The following is a 25,512-nucleotide window of genomic DNA, read 5'->3' as shown; positions in this document are numbered from 1 at the left end:
CAAATGTCATTTATCTATCACTAAGCAGGGACAACAATCTAGGCTAATATTGTATAAATGCTTGTTTTGAACATTTTCAGTCCTGCAAATACTGCTGCAATTTCTAGATACTCACACACATTGTTTTTCTCCTGTGTGACGTTTCTGATGCCTAAATAGATCTGATGTCTGTGTAAAACATTTCCCACAATCAGGACATGGAAATGGTTTCTCCCCTGTGTGACATCTCTGATGTTTAACAAGATGTGATTTCTGTGTAAAACATTTCCCACATTCAGAACATGGAAATGGTTTTTCACCAGTGTGACTTCTCTGATGTGTAACAAGATGTGGTTTCAGTGTAAAACATTTCCCACATTCAGAACATGGAAATGGTTTCTCACCTGTGTGACGTCTCTGATGTCTAACAAGAGCTGATTTGTGTGTAAAAGATCTTCCACACTCAGAACATGGAAATGGTTTTTCACCTGTGTGAGTTCTCTGATGTGTAACAAATTCTGATTTCTGTGTAAAACGTTTCCCACTCAGAACATGGAAATGGCTTCTCACCTGTGTGATTTCTCTGATGTACAACAAGATTTGATTTGATTGTAAAACATTTCCCACATTTGGAACATGAAAATGGCCTCTCACCTGTGTGGACTCGTTGATGTTTAATAAGCTCTGATTTTTCTCTAAAACATTTCCCACACTCAGAGCATGGAAATGGTTTCTCACCTGTGTGATATCTCTGATGTCTATCAAGAGCTGATTTCCGTGTAAAATATTTCCGACATTCAGAGCATGGAAATGGTTTCTCCCCTGTATGAGTTCTCTCATGTGTAACAAGGCTTGATTTATATGTAAAACATTTTCCACACTCAGAGCAAGAAAACGGTTTCTCACCTGTGACTTTTCTGATGTATAACAAGATGTGATTTCTGTGTAAAACATTTCCCACACTCAGAGCATGGAAATGGTTTCTCACCTGTGTGATATCTCTGATGTACAACAAGATATGATTTGTTTGTAAAACATTTCCCACATTCAGAACAGGGAAATAATTTATCAGGTGTTTGAGCTGCACTACGTGTAACAAAAGCTGAGGTATCAGGAGAACATTGGTCACAATTAGCGGTATCAGATGCTATAGCTGCACTGTGAGGCGCTGGATGTATATTTTGTGTAATGGGATTATCTCCTGGAGATTCATGTGTGATGTTATCTTCTATTTTAATATGTGTAGACAAGATGAGATCTCCCTCCAAGTCATTCCTGCTTGTGCGTCCATCTGCTGAAAATACAATAACTATTATTATTATTATTCACAGCACTTTATATAGCACAGACACACTGAGAAGCATTTTATATAGCACAGACACACTGAGAAGCACTTTATATAGCACATACATAATGAGAAGCACTTTATATAACACAGATATACTGAGTAGCACTTTATATAGCACAGATATACTGAGAAGCACGTTATATAGCACAGACACACTGAGAAGCTCTTTATATAGCACAGACATAATGAGAAGCACTTTATATAGCACAGACATACTGAGCAGCACTTTATATAGCACAGACATACTGAGAAGCACTTTATATAGCACAGATACTGAGAAGCACTTTATATAGCACAGACACACTGAGAAGCACTTTATATAGCACAGACATACTGAGAAGCACTTTATATAGCACAGACATACTGAGCACTTTATATAGCACAGACATACTGAGCACTTTATATAGCACATACATAATGAGAAGCACGTTATATAGCACAGACACACTGAGAAGCACTTTATATAGCACAGACACACTGAGAAGCACGTTATATAGCACAGACACACTGAGAAGCACTTTATATAGCACAGACACACTGAGAAGCACGTTATATAGCACAGACACACTGAGAAGCACGTTATATAGCACAGACACACTGAGAAGCACGTTATATAGCACAGACACACTGAGAAGCACGTTATATAGCACAGACACACTGAGAAGCACTTTATATAGCACAGATATGCAGTTCCTCTTTCCTGCCTGGGGTATCACTCTCAGCTCTGATGCGTTTTGCACACTCAGCTGATGCAATAAACTTCTGATATAGAGACCAGTGTGTGCTAGAAGCACCAGAGCAGAGAGTGACACCCCAGGCAGGAAAGTGGAACTGCTCAAGTTGAGAGAGGTGCAGGGTGCTAGAATGAAGACTATTTAGTCATTCACGTCAGGCCATGCCACAGTGGAGCTTACAATCTATGGGCCTGATGCGACAAATCCCGGTCGCCATGGCGACCAAGATTTTAGTCCTGGTGACTAGGTTTTACAAGAGTCAGGGCAGGCATAGTACAAGTAAAGCTAATTAAAATAAATAAAATAAAAGCTGCTCCGGAGATGGTTACAGCAGTAGACGAGGCATGCCGGTCACAGGAGGAGGAGTGTGTACCTGCCACAGTCAGTCAGTGTGGCTCCGCCTCCTCCCTCCTGCAAGGCAGCGTGTGTGTGATGAAGGAGAGAAGTCACCAGAGCCTCCTCACCGCAGCATGTAAGTGGGGGGGAGACAGACGGAAAGACCGACCGTCTCACAGGCCATGCCACCGATCTGTGACTGCCCAGCAGAGTGGATGGAGCCCACCCGCCCTGAAGCCACTGCAGGACTGGAGTAATTAGCTGGCTGCAGCATGGTGCCAGGGCCGCTGCGGCTTCCCAAACTCACACCCGCAGGACCAACTTTTACAGGGAGTCCATGCAGACCCAGGTGATGAGGGCTGAAACCCATTCTAGCTCGCACAGCGTTGGGTAGATAAGCATGCAACCCTTACAGCCTGGGGCTCCTACAGTGCATGCTGTTACTTGTAGTTCCTCTACATGTTTCCTCTGCCTAGTATGGGGGAGCCTGCCATTAGCTCCACTGCACGTTTGCAGCTGGGTGAGTTGTGTTGCACCTTGGGGTGGGAATTATTATATTGTGTACCCTGTGGGGTGGGTATTAGTATCAGTACAGGGCTCTGTATTATGTAACATCCATCAGCAACTACTACCCCATTTATGTGCCATTCACCAATAACTGCCCTTCCAGTTGTATATGTGCTAGTCACCAATAACTGCCTCCCAGCTGTATATGTGCTAGTCACCAATAACTGCCCTCCCAGCTGTATATGTGCTAGTCAGTCACCAATAACTGCCCTCCCAGCAGTATATGTGCTAGTCACCAATAACTGCCCTCCCAGCTGTATATGTGTATATGTGCTAGTCACCAATAACTGCCCTCCCAGCTGTATATGTGCTAGTCACCAATAACTGCCCTCCCAGCTGTATATGTGTTAGTCACCAATAACTGCCCCCCCAGCTGTATATGTGCTAGTCACCAATAACTGCCCCCCCCAGCTATATATGTGCTAGTCACCAATAACTGCCCTCCCAGCTGTATATGTGCTAGTCACCAATAACTGCCCCCCAGCTGTATATGTGCTAGTCATCAATAACTGCCCTCCCAGCTGTATATGTGCTAGTCACCAATAACTGCCCGCCAGCTGTATATGTGCTAGTCACCAATAACTGCCCCCCCAGCTGTATATGTGCTAGTCACCACTAACTGCCCCCCCAACTGTATATGTGCTAGTAACCAATAACTGCCCCTCTGTCCTGTCACCTGTCAGTGGTGCTATGAAGGGAGGGGCCTGGCCTCATTCTGGGGGAGGGGATTACAGGGACCATCTGCCACACACACCTCTGTACTGAGACCGACCATCCATCTAACTCATAGTGTAATCTCCATATATGTAAGGGACTCTGCAATAGTTATCACATAAAGGAGAGGTCTTAGATGTGCTAGACCAGGGGTAGGCAACATGTGGCACTGCAGCTTATATGGAGCTACAATTCCCAGCATACCCTAGCAGCCAAATTGTTGCAGGACATACTGGTATGTGTAGTTCTACAGCAGCAAGAGGACGACACGTCTGCTACCCCTGTCACTAGTCAGTACTAGACAGTTCAACTTTTGAAACCGATATGTGCTGTGTGCAGTGTTGTGAGAGGGCTTCACCCTATTTAGGGTATACTGTGTGGCATAATATGAATTGGCGACAGGTATGGGCATGTGATAGAACCTGATGACCATTGAAGAAGCATGATTGGTGGTCTGATGGCATGCAGGGAGATTAAGGGGCAATTAAGCGGCATGCATGGTGGTCCGATGGCATGCAAGGAGATCAAGGGGCAATTATGGGGCATGCTTGGTGGTCTGATGGCATGCAGGGAGATTAAGGGGCAATTATGGGGCATGAGTGGTGGTCTATACAAGTTTTCAAATATTTTGGTTGCGGACGATGGCATGGCTCCTAAATTTTTAAGATGGCTCCTAGACTTTACAGAGATTTGTCGAGCCCTGGTCAGATTCACTAGAGATGGCAATATTGCGTACACACACAGTACAACTGCGATAGCAGCTAATCCACTGCAGACTCAGCACAACATAAGGACGCCCACTTTACCTCACACACATCCGTAATGTTTAGCAGAATAGCCAAACCATCGGTACAATCGAGTCCCATCGCAACCTCACGCACACTTGCACAAGCCCTGACCTTACTCAGGAATTACTAACAACCACGCACACTATGAGACCGCACAATGTGTATAACATGGCACTGACTGATATATAGAGCGGGGGGTGGCAGCTAGACAGGGTAGGGGAATGGCGCAGGGCACAGAGCGGGGAGAGGCAGGAGGACAGGGTAAGGGAGTGGCACAGAGCAGGGGTGGCAGCAGGATAGGGTAGGCGAATGGCGCAGGGCACAGATTGGCAAAAGCAAAGTAATGAAGACAGCAGAAGGGCAGAGCAGGATACAGAGACAGGTCAGCAGATAAAGTGTAACAGTAAAGAGCACCGAAACACAGAGACTGGAGGAAGCCATTGTACAATGACTGGTGTGTGGTTATAGCTCTGTGTGTGTGTGGGGAGGAGACTGGTCAGATCTCTGGGCTGGTAACACACAGTGACATGATGTGAGGGGGAGAGCAGGAGTATAATAGGGGCTGATGGATCCTGATGTATGAGATACACCAGATAGTGTGGGGAGGAGACTGGTCAGATCTCTGGGCTGGTAACACACAGTGACATGATGTGAGGGGGAGAGCAGGAGTATAATAGGGGCTGATGGATCCTGATGTATGAGATACACCAGATAGTGTGGGGAGGAGACTGGTCAGATCTCTGGGCTGGTGACACACAGTGACATGATGTGAGGGGGAGAGCAGCAGAATAATATGGACTGTAGAAGATGATTTTACTGATTGAATTATTTTTTTTATGTATAATCAGCCAATCATAGCGATGTATGCAAGATATGTAGTCATTCCCAAGTTCCATACACATAGGAGTTTTCTATCTACATATCTGAACACACAGGTGCATTGTGTTAGAAGTCAATTAATATACCAGTATAATTTTGGATTGTGGAAGGAAATCCACACAAAACTGGGAGAACATTCAAAATCAACACATATAATACACTGGTTAAAATCAAACTGAACACTATATCATGGTGCAGAGAGAGAATGTGACTCTTTTCTGTAATAAGTGTTTATTACTTACCGGTGTTGATATCTGTAAAACTGTCCTCCTCCATACACTGCTGATCACCCCTCACAAACGTCTCTTCTTCTCCCTCTGTATCTTCTGTCTTCATATCAGTCACATACGTCTCTTCTTCTCCCTCTTTATCTTCTGCCTTTATATCAGTCACATACGTCTCTTCTTCTCCCTCTTTATCTTCTGCCTTCATATTAGTCACATACGTCTCTTCTTCTCCCTCTATATCTTCTGCCTTCATATCAGTCACATACATCTCTTCTTCTCCCTCTGTATCTTCTGCCTTCATATCAGTCACATACATCTCTTCTTCTCCCTCTGTATCTTCTGTCTTTATATCAATCACATACGTCTCTTCTTCTCCCTCTATATCTTCTGCCTTCATATTAGTCACATACATCTCTTCTTCTCCCTCTATATCTTCTGCCTTGTAGTCAGTCACATACATCTCTTCTTCTCCGTCTATATAATTTATCTTAATATTAGTCAGATCTTCACCCTAATTAAATCAGAGCATAAAAAATTGCATAATGTCTGATGTCATTACTTGAGATTACACAGTATAATATCAGTGTATAAGACACACACAGCTTCTGTACAGATCATATACTGACAGTCACTGGGGGACCCTTAATCCCACCTACCTGATGCTTCTGTGGGGATCTGTGATTCTCTATACAATCCTGTGAATAAAGAGGACGGGGACATCTCTCTGGGTTATTTCTGTTACTGGGCCCATCTGTTGGAGACACACAGTGACTGAGTACATTGTATATATATGTGATTATCAGATGATGTGTGTATATAGGGGCCCCCATACCCGCTCTCCCCTGTACAATAAATGACAGTCTCCTCTTACCCAGTGATATGAGGGGCCAGTGATTCTCCATCATCACGTCCTTGTACAGACCCCTGTGTTTCTCTATATAACCCCCCTCCTGCATGGAAACATAAAAAATTACATCTTGACACCTTATAGGAACCTGACACACACAATGATACAGTCATCACCCAGACACATCCCCTGGTGTTACTGTATAATGCCCCATTTCCGCAGTCACCTTTCCAGTCATCCCCCAGACACATCCCCTGGTGTAACTGTATAATGTCCTATTCCCAGCAGTCACCTCTAAAGTCATCACCCAGACACATCCCCTGGTGCTACTGTATAATGTCCCATTCCCAGCAGTCACATCTCCAGTCATCACCCAGACACATCCTCTGGTGTTACTGTATAATGTCCTATTCCCAGCAGTCACCTCTAAAGTCATCACCCAGACACATCCCCTGGTGTTACTGTATAATGTCCCTTTCCCAGCAGTCACCTCTCCAGTCATCACCCAGACACGTCCCCTGGTGTTACTGTATAATGCCCCATTCCCAGCAGTCACCTCTCCAGTCATCACCCAGACACATCCCCTGGTGTTACTGTATAATGTCCCATTCCCAGCAGTCACCTCTCCAGTCATCACCCAGACACATCCCCTGGTGTTACTATAGAATGTCCTATTCCCAGCAGTCACCTCTCCAGTCATCACCCAGACACATCCCCTGGGGTTACTGTATAATGTCCCATTTCCAGCAGTCACCTTTCCAGTCATCCCCCAGACACATCCCCTGGTGTTACTGTATAATGTCCTATTCCCAGCAGTCACCTCTAAAGTCATCACCCAGACACATCCCCTGGTGCTACTGTATAATGTCCCATTCCCAGCAGTCACATCTCCAGTCATCACCCAGACAAATCCTCTGGTGTTACTGTATAATGTCCTATTCCCAGCAGTCACCTCTAAAGTCATCACCCAGACACATCCCCTGGTGTTACTGTATAATGTCCCTTTCCCAGCAGTCACCTCTCCAGTCATCACCCAGACACGTCCCCTGGTGTTACTGTATAATGCCCCATTCCCAGCAGTCACCTCTCCAGTCATCACCCAGACACATCCCCTGGTGTTACTGTATAATGTCCCATTCCCAGCAGTCACCTCTCCAGTCATCACCCAGACACATCCCCTGGTGTTACTATAGAATGTCCTATTCCCAGCAGTCACCTCTCCAGTCATCACCCAGACACATCCCCTGGGGTTACTGTATAATGTCCCATTCCCAGCAGTCACCTCTCCAGTCATCACCCAGACACATCCCCTGGTGTTACTGTATAATGTCCTATTCCCAGCAGTCACCTCTCCAGTCATCACCCAGACACATCCCCTGGGGTTACTGTATAATGTCCCATTCCCAGCAGTCACCTCTCCAGTCAGCGGCTGAATGATCTTGTTGGTGAGTTCCAGGATCTTCTGGTCATTGTGTCTCTCATGTATCAGTGAGTGAGGTGGAGGCACCATGATGGGGCTCTGGGTCCTGCTCAGTCCTCCTGACACACAGGGACGGCTGCTGGGTGTCTCACACTCACTGGATGTCTTCTTCACTACTGTGTAATCCTGAGTATTGGGGAGACAACAATGAAAACGTCAATTAAACTCCACCTACAGTATATGAGGTTGTTTATTCAGGTGTTAACTTTGCATAATATACAAGAAGACTATTTAACAATATCAAGTATTTTAACAATCTCCTATATTTAGGGAAATGTAGAGTATATTGTATGCAGATTGACATATTTGTGTCAGTGACAAAAAGAAGAGAACATACTGAGAACAAAGGCCCTCATTCAGAGCCGTTCGCTATTTGCGTTCGTTCGTTCAAAAACAAGGGGTGGCTATGCAAATGATCCGTTCGCACATTGCAGTCTGTTCACACCTCTAAGTCTGAACGAGCGAGTGAAACATACGTTTCTTTATTTGATAAAAACGCCCCCTGGCCGCTCGCACCATACGTCATGTCCGCTATTTATTAGATTAATCGAGTACATCGAACAGGGTATGAACTGCTCGCTATTCTTGTGGTTGGTTTTTTCAACCGCTATTTTGCGAGCAGTTCTGAGTTAAAAAAAAACAAGTGACGTGGTCATTGACGCTGCTGTATTAATTATGCACACCCATAAAACGCCCGTTTTGACCTTTTGGCACGCCTGCGTTCGGATCTCCACTCCCCGTTTTCAAGCACCTTCCCCTGTTACCACCCACATACGCCTCATTCTGTCACTCAAAATAGCAGGCACTCGCTATATTGCGTACAAATGATTTTCGGCCGCACTGACTGGTTCGCGCATGCGTACTACAAACCGTACGCATGCGCAGATGTGCGAACATCGCTCGGAACGAGCGTACTGCCACTAGCGAGTGGCTCTGAATGAGGGCCAATGTACTCTATTGAGGACTGTGGGACTTATACTATATCTGAGACAGGCTACTTGCTGCTCGGTTATTACGATTACTTCAACATCTAATTACATCCCCTTTCACAGTCCACACATAAGCTCACACATTGTCTTTCTTTCACATCCTCCTGTCATTTGGCCGACATTCCTGTGTGACTGGATCATGCAGCCCAACAGGAAACTGTGTATTCTGGCTGGACCAAAGTGCAATATATATAGCACCTATCCTTGTGTATCTATGCCTATTTCCCTATAGATTGTAAGCTTGCGAGCAGGGCCTTCCTACCTATATATCTGTCTATTACCCAGTTTTGTTCTATTAATGTGTACAATTGTAAAGCGCAACGGAATATGCCGCGCTATATAAAAAACTGTTAATAAAATAAATAAATACTATAGATATAAGTGATGTCACTGTGACACTCCCAGATCCCCTCACCTCCCCAGTCATGTCCCTGTATTATTACTATAGATATAAGTGATGTCACTGTGACACTCCCAGATCCCCTCACCTCCCCAGTCATGTCCCTGTATTATTACTATAGATATAAGTGATGTCACTGTGACACTCCCAGATCCCCTCACCTCCCCAGTCATGTCCCTGTATTATTACTATAGATATAAGTGATGTCACTGTGACACTCCCAGATCCCCTCACCTCCCCAGTCATGTCCCTGTATTATTACTATAGATATAGGTGATGTCACTGTGACACTCCCAGATCCCCTCACCTCCCCAGTCATGTCCCTGTATTATTACTATAGATATAAGTGATGTCACTGTGACACTCCCAGATCCCCTCACCTCCCCAGTCATGTCCCTGTATTATTACTATAGATATAGGTGATGTCACTGTGACACTCCCAGATCCCCTCACCTCCCCAGTCATGTCCCTGTATTATTACTATAGATATAAGTGATGTCACTGTGACACTACCAGATCCCCTCACCTCCCCAGTCATGTCCCTGTATTATTACTATAGATATAAGTGATGTCACTGTGACACTACCAGATCCCCTCACCTCCCCAGTCATGTCCCTGTATTATTACTATAGATATAGGTGATGTCACTGTGACATTCCCAGATCCCCTCACCTCCCCAGTCATGTCCCTGTATTATTACTATAGATATAAGTGATGTCACTGTGACATTCCCAGACCCCCTCACCTCCCCAGTCATGTCCCTGTATTATTACTATAGATATAAGTGATGTCACTGTGACACTCCCAGATCCCCTCACCTCCCCAGTCATGTCTCTGTATTATTACTATAGATATAAGTGATGTCACTGTGACACTCCCAGATCCTCCCACCTCCCCAGTCATGTCCCTGTATTATTACTATAGATATAGGTGATGTCACTGTGACACTCCCAGATCCCCTCACCTCCCCAGTCATGTCCCTGTATTATTACTATAGATATTAGTGATATCACTGTGACACTCCCAGATCCCCTCACCTCCCCAGTCATGTCCCTGTATTATTACTATAGATATAAGTGATGTCCCTGTGATACTCCCAGATCCCCTCACCTCCCCAGTCATGTCCCTGTATTATTACTATAGATATAGGTGATGTCACTGTGACATTCCCAGACCCCCTCACCTCCCCAGTCATGTCCCTGTATTATTACTATAGATATAAGTGATGTCACTGTGACACTCCCAGATCCCCTCACTTCCCCAGTCATGTCCCTGTATTATTACTATAGATATAAGTGATGTCACTGTATTATTACAATAGACATAAGTGATGTCACTGTCACACTCCCAGATCCCCTCACCTCCCCAGTCATGTCCCTGTATTATTACTATAGATATAAGTGATGTCACTGTGACACTCCCAGATCCCCTCACTTCCCCAGTCATGTCCCTGTATTATTACTATAGATATAAGTGATGTCACTGTATTATTACAATAGACATAAGTGATGTCACTGTCACACTCCCAGATCCCCTCACCTCCCCAGTCATGTCCCTGTATTATTACTATAGATATATGTGATGTCACTGTGACACTCCCAGATCCCCTCACCTCCCCAGTCATGTCCCTGTATTATTACTATAGATATATGTGATGTCACTGTGACACTCCCAGATCCCCTCACCTCCCCAGTCATGTCCCTGTATTATTACTATAGATATAAGTGATGTCACTGTGACACTCCCAGATCCCCTCACCTCCCCAGTCATGTCCCTGTATTATTACTATAGATATAAGTGATGTCACTGTGACACTCCCAGACCCTCTCACCTCCCCAGTCATGTCCCTGTATTATTACTATAGATATAAGTGATGTCACTGTGACACTCCCAGATCCCCTCACCTCCCCAGTCATGTCCCTGTATTATTACTATAGATATAAGTGATATCACTGTGACACTCCCAGATTCTCTCACCTCCCCAGTCATGTCCCTGTATTATTACTATAGATATAAGTGATGTCACTGTGACACTCCCAGATCCCCTCACCTCCCCAGTCATGTCCCTGTATTATTACTATAGATATAAGTGATGTCACTGTGACACTCCCAGATCCCCTCACCTCCCCAGTCATGTCCCTGTATTATTACTATAGATATAAGTGATATCACTGTGACACTCCCAGATTCTCTCACCTCCCCAGTCATGTCCCTGTATTATTACTATAGATATAAGTGATGTCACTGTGACTCTCCCAGATCCCCTCACCTCCCCAGTCATGTCCCTGTATTATTACTATAGATATGTGATGTCACTGTGACACTCCCAGATCCCCTCACCTCCCCAGTCATGTCCCTGTATTATTATTACTATAGATATAAGTGATGTCACTGTGACACTCCCAGATCCCCTCACCTCCCCAGTCATGTCCCTGTATTATTACTATAGATATAAGTGATGTTACTGTGACACCCCCAGATCCCCTCACCTCCCCCGTCATGTCCCTGTATTATTACTATAGATATAAGTGATGTTACTGTGACACCCCCAGATCCCCTCACCTCCCCCGTCATGTCCCTGTATTATTACTATAGATATAAGTGATGTCACTGTGACACTCCCAGATCCCCTCACCTCCCCAGTCATGTCCCTGTATTATTACTATAGATATAAGTGATGTCACTGTGACACTCCCAGATCCCCTCACCTCCCCAGTCATGTCCCTGTATTATTACTATAGATATAAGTGATGTCACTGTGACACTCCCAGATCCCCTCACCTCCCCAGTCATGTCCCTGTATTATTACTATAGATATAAGTGATGTCACTGTGACACTCCCAGATCCCCTCACTTCCCCAGTCATGTCCCTGTATTATTACTATAGATATAAGTGATGTCACTGTATTATTACAATAGACATAAGTGATGTCACTGTCACACTCCCAGATCCCCTCACCTCCCCAGTCATGTCCCTGTATTATTACTATAGATATATGTGATGTCACTGTGACACTCCCAGATCCCCTCACCTCCCCAGTCATGTCCCTGTATTATTACTATAGATATATGTGATGTCACTGTGACACTCCCAGATCCCCTCACCTCCCCAGTCATGTCCCTGTATTATTACTATAGATATAAGTGATGTCACTGTGACACTCCCAGATCCCCTCACCTCCCCAGTCATGTCCCTGTATTATTACTATAGATATAAGTGATGTCACTGTGACACTCCCAGACCCTCTCACCTCCCCAGTCATGTCCCTGTATTATTACTATAGATATAAGTGATGTCACTGTGACACTCCCAGATCCCCTCACCTCCCCAGTCATGTCCCTGTATTATTACTATAGATATAAGTGATGTCACTGTGACACTCCCAGATCCCCTCACCTCCCCAGTCATGTCCCTGTATTATTACTATAGATATAAGTGATATCACTGTGACACTCCCAGATTCTCTCACCTCCCCAGTCATGTCCCTGTATTATTACTATAGATATAAGTGATGTCACTGTGACACTCCCAGATCCCCTCACCTCCCCAGTCATGTCCCTGTATTATTACTATAGATATAAGTGATGTCACTGTGACACTCCCAGATCCCCTCACCTCCCCAGTCATGTCCCTGTATTATTACTATAGATATAAGTGATATCACTGTGACACTCCCAGATTCTCTCACCTCCCCAGTCATGTCCCTGTATTATTACTATAGATATAAGTGATGTCACTGTGACTCTCCCAGATCCCCTCACCTCCCCAGTCATGTCCCTGTATTATTACTATAGATATGTGATGTCACTGTGACACTCCCAGATCCCCTCACCTCCCCAGTCATGTCCCTGTATTATTATTACTATAGATATAAGTGATGTCACTGTGACACTCCCAGATCCCCTCACCTCCCCAGTCATGTCCCTGTATTATTACTATAGATATAAGTGATGTTACTGTGACACCCCCAGATCCCCTCACCTCCCCCGTCATGTCCCTGTATTATTACTATAGATATAAGTGATGTTACTGTGACACCCCCAGATCCCCTCACCTCCCCCGTCATGTCCCTGTATTATTACTATAGATATAAGTGATGTCACTGTGACACTCCCAGATCCCCTCACCTCCCCAGTCATGTCCCTGTATTATTACTATAGATATAAGTGATGTCACTGTGACACTCCCAGATCCCCTCACCTCCCCAGTCATGTCCCTGTATTATTACTATAGATATAAGTGATGTCACTGTGACACTCCCAGATCCTCTCACCTCCCCAGTCATGTCCCTGTATTATTACTATAGATATAAGCGATGACACTGTGACACTCCCAGATCCTCTCACCTCCCCAGTCATGTCCCTGTATTATTACTATAGATATAAGTGATGTCACTGTGACACTCCCAGATCCCCTCACCTCCCCAGTCATGTCCGTGTATTATTACTATAGATATAAGTGATGTCACTGTGACACTCCCAGATCCCCTCACCTCCCCAGTCATGTCCCTGTATTATTACTATAGATATAAGTGATGTCACTGTGACTCTCCCAGATCCCCTCACCTCCCCAGTCATGTCCCTGTATTATTACTATAGATATAAGTGATGTCACTGTGACACTCCCAGATCCTCTCACCTCCCCAGTCATGTCCCTGTATTATTACTATAGATATAAGTGATGTCACTGTGACACTCCCAGATCCCCTCACCTCCCCAGTCATGTCCCTGTATTATTACTATAGATATAAGTGATGTCACTGTGACTCTCCCAGATCCCCTCACCTCCCCAGTCATGTCCCTGTGTTATTACTATAGATATAAGTGATGTCACTGTGACACCCCCAGATCCTCTCACCTCCCCAGTCATGTCCCTGTATTATTACTATAGATAGAAGTGATGTCACTGTGACACTCCCAGATCCCCTCACCTCCCCAGTCATGTCCCTGTATTATTACTATAGATATAGGTGATGTCACTGTGACACTCCCAGATCCCCTCACCTCCCCAGTCATGTCCCTGTATTATTACTATAGATATAAGAGATGTCACTGTGACACTCCCAGATCCCCTCACCTCCCCAGTCATGTCCCTGTATTATTACTATAGATATAAGTGATGTCACTGTGACACTCCCAGATCCCCTCACCTCACTAGTCATGTCCCTGTATTATTACTATAGATATAGGTGATGTCACTGTGACACTCCCAGATCCTCTCACCTCCCCAGTCATATCCCTGTATTATTACTATAGATATAAGTGATGTCACTGTGACTCCCCCAGATCCTCTCACCTCCCCAGTCATGTCCCTGTATTATTACTATAGATATAAGTGATGTCACTGACACTCCCATATCCCCTCACCTCCCCAGTCATGTCCCTGTATTATTACGATAGATATAAGTGATGTCACTGTGACACTCCCAGATCCCCTCACCTCCCCAGTCATGTCCCTGTATTATTACTATAGATATAAGTGATGTCACTGTGACACTCCCAGATCCCCTCACCTCACTAGTCATGTCCCTGTATTATTACTATAGATATAGGTGATGTCACTGTGACACTCCCAGATCCTCTCACCTCCCCAGTCATATCCCTGTATTATTACTATAGATATAAGTGATGTCACTGTGACTCCCCCAGATCCTCTCACCTCCCCAGTCATGTCCCTGTATTATTACTATAGATATAAGTGATGTCACTGACACTCCCATATCCCCTCACCTCCCCAGTCATGTCCCTGTATTATTACGATAGATATAAGTGATGTCACTGTGACACTCCCAGATCCCCTCACCTCCCCAGTCATGTCCCTGTATTATTACTATAGATATAAGTGGTCACTGTGACACTCCCAGACCCCCTCACCTCCCCAGTCATGTCCCTGTATTATTACGATAGATATAAGTGATGTCACTGTGACACTCCCAGATCCCCTCACCTCCCCAGTCATGTCCCTGTATTATTACTATAGATATAAGTGGTCACTGTGACACTCCCAGACCCCCTCACCTCCCCAGTCATGTCCCTGTATTATTACTATAGATATAAGTGATGTCACTGTGACACTCCCAGATCCCCTCACCTCCCCAGTCATGTCCCTGTATTATTACTATAGATATAAGTGATGTCACTGTGACACTCCCAGATCCCCTCACCTCCCCAGTCATGTCCCTGTATTATTACTATAGATATAAGTGATGTCACTGTGACACTCCCAGATCCCCTCACCTCCCCAGTCATGTCCCTGTATTATTACTATAGATATAAGTGATGTCACTGTGACACTCCCAGACCCTCTCACCTCCCCAGTCATGTCCCTGTATTATTACTATAGATATAAGTGACGTCACTGTGACACTCCCAGATCCCCTCACCTCCCCAGTCATGTCCCTGTATTATTACTATAGATATAAGTGGTCACTGTGACACTCCCAGATCCCCTCACCTCCCCAGTCATGTCCCTGTATTATTACTATAGATATAAGTGATGTCACTGTGACACTCCCAGATCCCCTCACCTCCCCAGTCATGTCCCTGTATTATTACTATAGATATAAGTGGTCACTGTGACACTCCCAGATCCCCTCACCTCCCCAGTCATGTCCCTGTATTATTACTATAGATATAAGTGATGTCACTGTGACACCCCCAGATCCTCTCACCTCCCCAGTCATGTCCCTGTATTATTACTATAGATATAAGTGGTCACTGTGACACTCCCAGACCCTCTCACCTCCCCAGTCATGTCCCTGTATTATTACTATAGATATAAGTGATGTCACTGTGACACCCCCAGATCCTCTCACCTCCCCAGTCATGTCCCTGTATTATTACTATAGATATAAGTAATGTCACTGTGACACCCCCAGATCCTCTCACCTCCCCAGTCATGTCCCTGTATTATTACTATAGATATAAGTGATGTCACTGTGACACTCCCAGATCCCCTCACCTCCCCAGTCATGTCCCTGTATTATTACTATAGATATAAGTGATGTCACTGTGACACTCCCAGATCCTCTCACCTCCCCAGTCATGTCCCTGTATTATTACTATAGATATAAGTGATGTCACTGTGACACTCCCAGATCCCCTCACCTCCCCAGTCATGTCCCTGTATTATTACTATAGCTATAAGTGATGTCACTGTGACACTCCCAGATCCCCTCACCTCCCCAGTCATGTCCCTGTATTATTACTATAGCTATAAGTGATGTCACTGTGACACTCCCAGATCCCCTCACCTCCCCAGTCATGTCCCTGTATTATTACTATAGCTATAAGTGATGTCACTGTGATACTCCCAGATCCCCTCACCTCCCCAGTCATGTCCCTGTATTATTACTATAGATATAAGTGATGTCACTGTGACACTCCCAGATCCCCTCACCTCCCCAGTCATGTCCCTGTATTATTACTATAGCTATAAGTGATGTCACTGTGACACTCCCAGATCCCCTCACCTCCCCAGTCATGTCCCTGTATTATTACTATAGATATAAGTGATGTCACTGTGACACTCCCCTCACCTCCCCAGTCATGTCCCTGTATTATTACTATAGATATAAGTGATGTCACTGTGACACTCCCAGATCCCCTCACCTCCCCAGTCATGTCCCTGTATTATTACTATAGATATAAGTGATGTCACTGTGACACTCCCAGATCCCCTCACCTCCCCAGTCATGTCCCTGTATTATTACTATAGATATAAGTGATGTCACTGTGACACTCCCAGATCCCCTCACCTCCCCAGTCATGTCCCTGTATTATTACTATAGATATAGGTGATGTCACTGACACTCCAAGATCCCCTCACCTCCCCAGTCATGTCCATTTATTATTACTATAGATATAAGTAATGTCACTGTGACACTCCCAGATCCCCTCACCTCCCCAGTCATGTCCCTGTATTATTACTATAGATATAAGTGATGTCACTGTGACACTCCCAGATCCCCTCACCTCCCCAGTCATGTCCCTGTATTATTACTATAGATATAAGTGATGTCACTGTGACACTCCCAGATCCCCTCACCTCCCCAGTCATGTCCCTGTATTATTACTATAGATATAGGTGATGTCACTGACACTCCAAGATCCCCTCACCTCCCCAGTCATGTCCCTGTATTATTACTATAGATATAAGTGATGTCACTGTGACACTCCCAGATCCCCTCACCTCCCCAGTCATGTCCCTGTATTATTACTATAGAAATAAGTGATGTCACTGTGATACTCCCAGATCCTCTCACCTCCCCAGTCATGTCCCTGTATTATTACTATAGATATAAGTGATGTCACTGACACTCCCAGATCCTCTCACCTCCCCAGTCATGTCCCTGTATTATTACTATAGATATAAGTGATGTCACTGTGATACTCCCAGATCCTCTCACCTCCCCAGTCATGTCCCTGTATTATTACTATAGATATAAGTAATGTCACTGTGACACCCCCAGATCCTCTCACCTCCCCAGTCATGTCCCTGTATTATTACTATAGATATAAGTGATGTCACTGTGACACTCCCAGATCCCCTCACCTCCCCAGTCATGTCCCTGTATTATTACTATAGATATAAGTGATGTCACTGTGACACTATCAGATCCCCTCACCTCCCCAGTCATGTCCCTGTATTATTACGATAGATATAAGTGATGTCACTGTGACACTCCCAGATCCCCTCACCTCCCCAGTCATGTCCCTGTATTATTACTATAGATATAAGTGGTCACTGTGACACTCCCAGACCCTCTCACCTCCCCAGTCATGTCCCTGTATTATTACTATAGATATAAGTGATGTCACTGTGACACTCCCAGATCCCCTCACCTCCCCAGTCATGTCCCTGTATTATTACTATAGATATAAGTGATGTCACTGTGACGCCCCCAGACCTCCTCACCTCCCCACTCATGTCCCTGCATTATTACTATAGATATAAGTGACGTTACAGTGACACTCTCAGATCCCCTCACCTCCCCAGTCATGTCCCTGTATTATTACTATAGATATAAGTGATGTCACTGACACTCCCAGATCCTCTCACCTCCCCAGTCATGTCCCTGTATTATTACTATAGATATAAGTGATGTCACTGTGATACTCCCAGATCCTCTCACCTCCCCAGTCATGTCCCTGTATTATTACTATAGATATAAGTGATGTCACTGACACTCCCAGATCCTCTCACCTCCCCAGTCATGTCCCTGTATTATTACTATAGATATAAGTAATGTCACTGTGACACCCCCAGATCCTCTCACCTCCCCAGTCATGTCCCTGTATTATTACTATAGATATAAGTGATGTCACTGTGACACTCCCAGATCCCCTCACCTCCCCAGTCATGTCCCTGTATTATTACTATAGATATAAGTGATGTCACTGTGACACTATCAGATCCCCTCACCTCCCCAGTCATGTCCCTGTATTATTACGATAGATATAAGTGATGTCACTGTGACACTCCCAGATCCCCTCACCTCCCCAGTCATGTCCCTGTATTATTACTATAGATATAAGTGGTCACTGTGACACTCCCAGACCCTCTCACCTCCCCAGTCATGTCCCTGTATTATTACTATAGATATAAGTGATGTCACTGTGACACTCCCAGATCCCCTCACCTCCCCAGTCATGTCCCTGTATTATTACTATAGATATAAGTGATGTCACTGTGACACTCCCAGATCCCCTCACCTCCCCAGTCATGTCCCTGTATTATTACTATAGATATGTGATGTCACTGTGACACTCCCAGATCCTCTCATCTCCCCAGTCATGTCCCTGTATTATTACTATAGATATAAGTGATGTCACTGTGACACCCCCAGATCCCCTCACCTCCCCAGTCATGTCCCTGTATTATTACTATAGATATAAGTGATGTCACTGTGACACTCCCAGATCCCCTCACCTCCCCAGTCATGTCCCTGTATTATTACTATAGGTATAAGTGATGTCACTGTGACACTCCCAGATCCCCTCACCTCCCCAGTCATGTCCCTGTATTATTACTATAGATATAAGTGATGTCACTGTGACACCCCCAGATCCTCACCTCCCCAGTCATGTCCCTGTATTATTACTATAGATATAAGTGATGTCACTATGACACTCCCAGATCCCCTCACCTCCCCAGTCATGTCCCTGTATTATTACTATAGATATGTGATGTCACTGTGACACTCCCAGATCCCCTCACCTCCCCAGTCATGTCCCTGTATTATTACGATAGATATAAGTGATGTCACTGTGATACTCCCAGATCCCCTCACCTCCCCAGTCATGTCCCTGTATTATTACTATAGATATAAGTGATGTCACTGTGACACTCCCAGATCCCCTCACCTACCTAGTCATGTCCCTGTATTATTACTATAGATATTAGTGATGTCACTGACACTCCCAGACCCTCTCACCTCCCCAGTCATGTCCCTGTATTATTACTATAGATATAAGTGATGTCACTGTGACACACCCAGATCCCCCTCACCCCCCCAGTCATGTCCCTGTATTATTACTATACATATAAGTGATGTCCTGTGACACCCCCAGACCCTCTCACCTCCCCAGTCAGCAGATAGATGATCTCCAGGGTGAGATGTAAGATCCTCTCAGTCCGGTTACTCCCGTCCTTGTCCATCCTCAGTGAATCAGAGAGTATACAGAATGTATGATGTGTAATAAAGACTCTGGTTCCTTACAGCAGGACTGTCTAGGAATAAATAGAATAAATATAACAGATATCACAGGGAACACATATAACACAGTCAGACATGCAACAATGAGTGACCAGTAAGACTCCACTTTCCCCCCAGCCATAGAGCCCAAGTCAGTCAATAAGCAATCTTTCCGATCGAGTCCTCAATAAGGACAACATTTATCTCCTCAGCCAGGGATTATCCTTTTATCTTACATATACAATGGGACATAGCCAGTGGGATGTATCCAATGGGAAGGCCATTTACAGCTGTTTGCAAAGAAACTATTATTACACCAGTTTTACTCTAATAGAGAACACAGCACAAATATAACAGCAAGGATCCTAGTAATGACCAGGCGTGATCCACAGGAGAATTAGTGGTGAGCTGGAAACAGGGACCGAGTGTGGAAACCAAATTTAGCTACAGAGAGAGAATAAAAATTAAGAAAAATCCAAATTATATCAGATTTTACTATATGTCCATTGCTTACTGGGACAACATCTAGGAGGAGCTGAACATCTAAGATCTAACAAAGGGAAGAAGCCTCCGCTGTGAGAGAAATACAAGGATGGAAAAATATCATCATGAAGACATCCAGAAAGGCCAGGAAAGCGCTACTATGGCCAACAACACTGTGCAATAGGGAAGCAGCGAGAGAAACCTCTATGATGTTAGCGGCTATGAGGAACCCTACCAATAACTATACACGGACACAAGGTGGCAGCAGAGGCCATCAGAGCAGGGACAATGTATAATAGGGAAGCAGCGAGAGAGACCTCTATGATGTAAGCGGCTATGAGGAACCCTACCAATAACTATACACGGACACAAGGTGGCAGCAGAGGCCATCAGAGCAGGGGCAATGCATAATAGGGAAGCAGTGAGACCTCTATGATGTAAGGGGCTATAAGGAACCCTACCAATAACTATACATGGACACAAGGTGGCAGCAAAGGCCAGCAGGGCAGGGACAATACTCAGACCACTAGCAGCATTAGATACATACACACAGAATGTGCCGACCAGGCAGCCCTCATCCTGTCAGGGACAGGCAATCTCGAGTCGGCGTATGCCGTGATGGACATCTGAGACTACATAGGACTAAGCTTTCTTCCCATGTAACCAGCAGCTCTGATGGCCTCACCAGATGGGATGATAACCTGGGATATGGGGTCTGTCTATACCGGCAGTAATCAGGACACTGGTATACAGGCAGTGACATACTTCCTCACAACAGGCAGCGTCATTATCAGTTATACTGTACATTCCCAATTCTACTCCGGTACAGCGGGGGCTCCAATGGGGGTCTATATGCGGTTATTCCAGGATATAACATTATGTGAGAGCAAATACAACAGTTTTATGGTTATAGACAAACAGGACTATTCTCTAAGACTGAGGCTACATCCCCCTACCCCTATTACACACAGGACGTAAGGGTCAGAGAAAGTCTGACTAGTAGTCACCAATGTATAATAGGGATGTGCAGGCTCGGTTCTACTCGGTTCCGTTCGGTTCTTTTTACCGGATCTTATTGGGTTTCAACTGTCACGAGTTTTGGATAGCCAATAAGATTCGGTAAAAAGAACCGAACGGAACCGAGTAGAACCGAGCCTGCACATCCCTAATGTATAATCACTCCAGGTGTTTCTGTATTACTTACACACTTATTATACACTCATCTTATTATTATAGGCTTCAGCAACTATTTCACTCATAACGCTAAATATTATCTATTAAGTACTTGTATAATTTAGTTATTCACAGACACGACACCCAGCAAGCACTTACTCCTAACATACCTGAAAAGCATTAATACACGGTGTGGCCGGAGGCAGGCCACACAGGGTTAATGGCTGCCACAGCACTGAAGGGGTTAACCCCCGTGCTGTGCCACCATTTTTAAAAGGACAAAAAGGCGCCAGGTGCCCATTGTAAATGTATACTCTGCGCTACGCGCTGAGTATTAATAAGTGTGTTTTTTAATGTTTTATATGCCGTGGCCTGGACCCACTGCACTGGGGGAGTGTAGGTAGAGTGTGGCTGCACTGGGGGAGTGTAGGTAGAGGGTGGCTGCACTGGGGGAGTGTAGGTACAGGGTGGCTGCACTGGGGGAGTGTAGGTACAGGGTGGCTGCACTGGGGGAGTGTAAGTAGAGGGTGGCTGCACTGGGGGAGTGTAAGTAGAGGGTGGCTGCACTGGGGGAGTGTAAGTAGAGGGTGGCTGCACTGGGGGAGTGTAAGTAGAGTGTGGCTGCACTGGGGGAGTGTAGGTAGAGTGTGGCTGCACTGGGGGAGTGTAGGTACAGGGTGGCTGCACTGGGGGAGTGTAGGTAGAGGGTGGCTGCACTGGGGGAGTGTAGGTAGAGTGTGGCTGCACTGGGGGAGTGTAGGTAGAGGGTGGCTGCACTGGGGGAGTGTAGGTAGAGGGTGGCTGCACTGGGGGAGTGTAGGTAGAGGGTGGCTGCACTGGGGGAGTGTAAGTAGAGTGTGGCTGCACTGGGGGAGTGTAGGTAGAGTGTGGCTGCACTGGGGGAGTGTAGGTACAGGGTGGCTGCACTGGGGGAGTGTAGGTAGAGGGTGGCTGCACTGGGGGAGTGTAGGTAGAGGGTGGCTGCACTGGGGGAGTGTAGGTGGAGGGTGGCTGCACTGGGGGAGTGTAGGTAGAGGGTGGCTGCACTGGGAGAGTGTAGGTAGAGGGTGGCTGCACTGGGAGAGTGTAGGTAGAGGGTGGCTGCACTGGGAGAGTGTAGGTAGAGGGTGGCTGCACTGGGGGAGTGTAGGTAGAGGGTGGCTGCACTGGGGGAGTGTAGGTACAGTGTGGCTGCACTGGGGGAGTGTAGGTAGAGGGTGGCTGCACTGGGGGAGTGTAGGTACAGGGTGGCTGCACTGGGGGAGTGTAGGTACAGGGTGGCTGCACTGGGGGAGTGTAGGTAGAGGGTGGCTGCACTGGGGGAGTGTAGGTAGAGGGTGGCTGCACTGGGGGAGTGTAGGTAGAGGGTGGCTGCACTGGGGGAGTGTAGGTAGAGGGTGGCTGCACTGGGGGAGTGTAGGTAGAGGGTGGCTGCACTGGGGGAGTGTAGGTAGAGGGTGGCTGCACTGGGGGAGTGTAGGTAGAGGGTGGCTGCACTGGGGGAGTGTAGGTAGAGGGTGGCTGCATGCTGGGAGCCACTGCAACCAGCGCTGAAACAGTTACGGTCCCAGTGAGGACACAGTATAAAAGCACACTGCACATGGTTTATAATAAACTGTATTAAAATATATATGTATTGCTGTAATGCACTCTAGCTGCTCTGCAATGCATTAGTGCATGAAGTAACGTATATTTAATAGGCTTTGCACTATGTGGTTTAAATGTATATTTTGTAGAGAAAATGCACTTCTTGAATATATGCCTGAATATGACATGACAGCCTCTGTGTCTGCAGAAACTAGCAGGAGGTCTGATGAATAGGAAGACCTGTTGTGGTCAGTGACCTCTGGCTGGAAGGTTACTGTGTGAAGGTGTGAATGGTGTCATATGGCCAAACCCTTCAGGTACAGAACTTCCTGTGAAAAGACAATCTGTTTTTAAGAACCTTTTGGATGTCACTGAATGCGTTAGGGTTGGGAATGCCAAACTGATTGATACTTCCATTGGGAAGGATGAACGTCATTTACTATTTCCTGTGAAATGTTACATCAACATGTTATACTGTATGATAAATCAGTTTTGTTTAGGTTTGGGGGACTCCTTTGAAATGTAATATGTGGTTAATATGAGGAACACAGGGTGGATTTGCCCCCTGTGATGATGTGTGTAAGAATTATATAAAAAGAGGGACTGTGAGCCCTGTATGTGTACATCCTTGTAAATCCTGTGTGGAGAAGAATTCCTATAACATCTTATGTATGCTGATATTCCCCTTCAATCCGAAGGGACGGCCTTTTTTAAGACTGAGAGCAATAAACATCTTTTGCCTTTAAATTCTACTACATCTGTACCCTGCGCCCAACAGAATTGCGCAAAACACTATTCTGTTCTCCTGCTGTTCTGGGTAAGAGCTCATAATCTCCAAGTTCAAGCCCTCTGCCAAGCTACCGTGCAGACCTGGTCCATTGCGAGGGATCAGGTGGGAACAGCCGACACCAAACAGGAGGTGTGTCCGCAGTTAATCAAACGCATACACAGCAGAAGCGGTTCCAGGTGCCGAGGTAGGAGCCTGAGGGTAACGTAAAAAGCGGTTCCAAACGCCGATGGTAGAGTTTGGTGGTGGCAGCATTGTTACACACCCACGGCGCAGTGAGCGGAGTCAGTGACAGGCAGTCACCGACGGTGAGTGGGAGTTCGAAAGCGCTAACCCATGACCAGGGACGGCCTAAACGAAGGGCGTCCAGTCACATCCTCCCTATCAGTGTCCCCCCCCTATGTATTGCTCCTTAGAGTGTCCCCAGAAGTGGTCACGCATGCTGCTTACAAATACATACTTACCTTAATTCTCGCTCCTACACCTGCCGCTGCCATGCACAGCCTTCCGGCTCCCGGCGTGGGAGGACAGAGGTGCGCAGGGGAGTGGCGGGAGCAGGAGCGAGGATTAAGGTAAGTATGTATTTGTAAGCGGCATGGGGGACCACTTCTTGGGGCACTCTAAGGCGCAATACATAGGGGGGAACACTACAGGGGCACTCTAAGGGGCAATACATAGGGAGGGACACTACTGGGGGCACATAACATAGGAGGGACAGTGCTGGGGGCACTCTAAGGGGCAATACATAGGGGGACACTACTGGGGGCAGTCTTGGCAGCACAGGCAGTGTAATGGTTAGCGTTACTGCCTCACAGCACTGAGGTTGTGGGTTCATTTCCCACTTCGGCCCTAACAGTGTGGAGTTTGTATATTCTCCCTGTGCTTGTGTGGGTTTCCTCCGGGTGCTCCGGTTTCCACCCACACTCCAAATTTATTCTGATAGGTTAATTGGCTCCCAACAAAAATTAACCCTAGCGTGTATGTGTGTGAGCATGTGATAGGGAATATAGAGTGTAAGCTCCACTGGGGCAGGGGCTGATGTGAATGGACAAATAGTCTCTGTAAAGCACTGCGGAATATGTGTGCGCTATATAAATAACTGGTAATAAATAAATACACCCCAGTTACCTGGACAGTGGGCACCCACGCTGCTCTATTTCCCCCCTAATTAAGTTTAGTTACCCCCTTAATTAAGCCTAGTTACCCACGCCCACCCCCAAGTAAGAAGATCTTACCTGGGTTCAACACAGCAGCCCGGTCTGTAATGCAGCTTGTGGCACCTGGAGGTACGCTGGGTCTGGAGGTGCAGAAAAGCTCATCGTCGCCCAGCTGTATTACACGCCCACACGAAAGGGACAGGGAAATAAGTGAATTGCGACCTAACCAGCAGCTGCCTAGCCGCGATGTAGGGGAAGAAACAGGGCAGTGATATAGCACACCCCAAATACTACTGATACCTCCCACAGGGAGCACAATCCTTCCCCAGCTCCTGTTATG

General features: G+C 46.0%; 1 protein-coding gene across 1 annotated transcript; it reads right to left on the bottom strand.

The window, feature by feature from the left end:
• Positions 1-792: 792 nt before the first annotated feature.
• LOC148451059 (uncharacterized) lies at positions 793-25,404 on the bottom strand. The gene is made up of 8 exons (XM_088462309.1): positions 25,251-25,404; positions 19,871-20,020; positions 7,834-8,025; positions 6,444-6,522; positions 6,229-6,323; positions 5,820-6,083; positions 5,588-5,771; positions 793-1,273 (listed from the first exon to the last, which is right to left on the bottom strand). The coding sequence occupies exons 2-8, from the start codon at positions 19,946-19,948 to the stop codon at positions 882-884; spliced, it is 1,284 nt and encodes a 427-aa protein (XP_088318435.1). The 5' UTR covers positions 19,949-20,020; positions 25,251-25,404; the 3' UTR covers positions 793-881.
• Between the last annotated feature and the right edge of the window lie 108 nt (positions 25,405-25,512).

Source organism: Taudactylus pleione, unplaced genomic scaffold (genome assembly GCF_031769625.1).
Source record: "Taudactylus pleione unplaced genomic scaffold, aTauple2 ptg001186l, whole genome shotgun sequence".
Lineage (NCBI taxonomy): Eukaryota > Metazoa > Chordata > Amphibia > Anura > Myobatrachidae > Taudactylus > Taudactylus pleione.
This window is presented reverse-complemented; position numbering and strand designations above follow the sequence as displayed.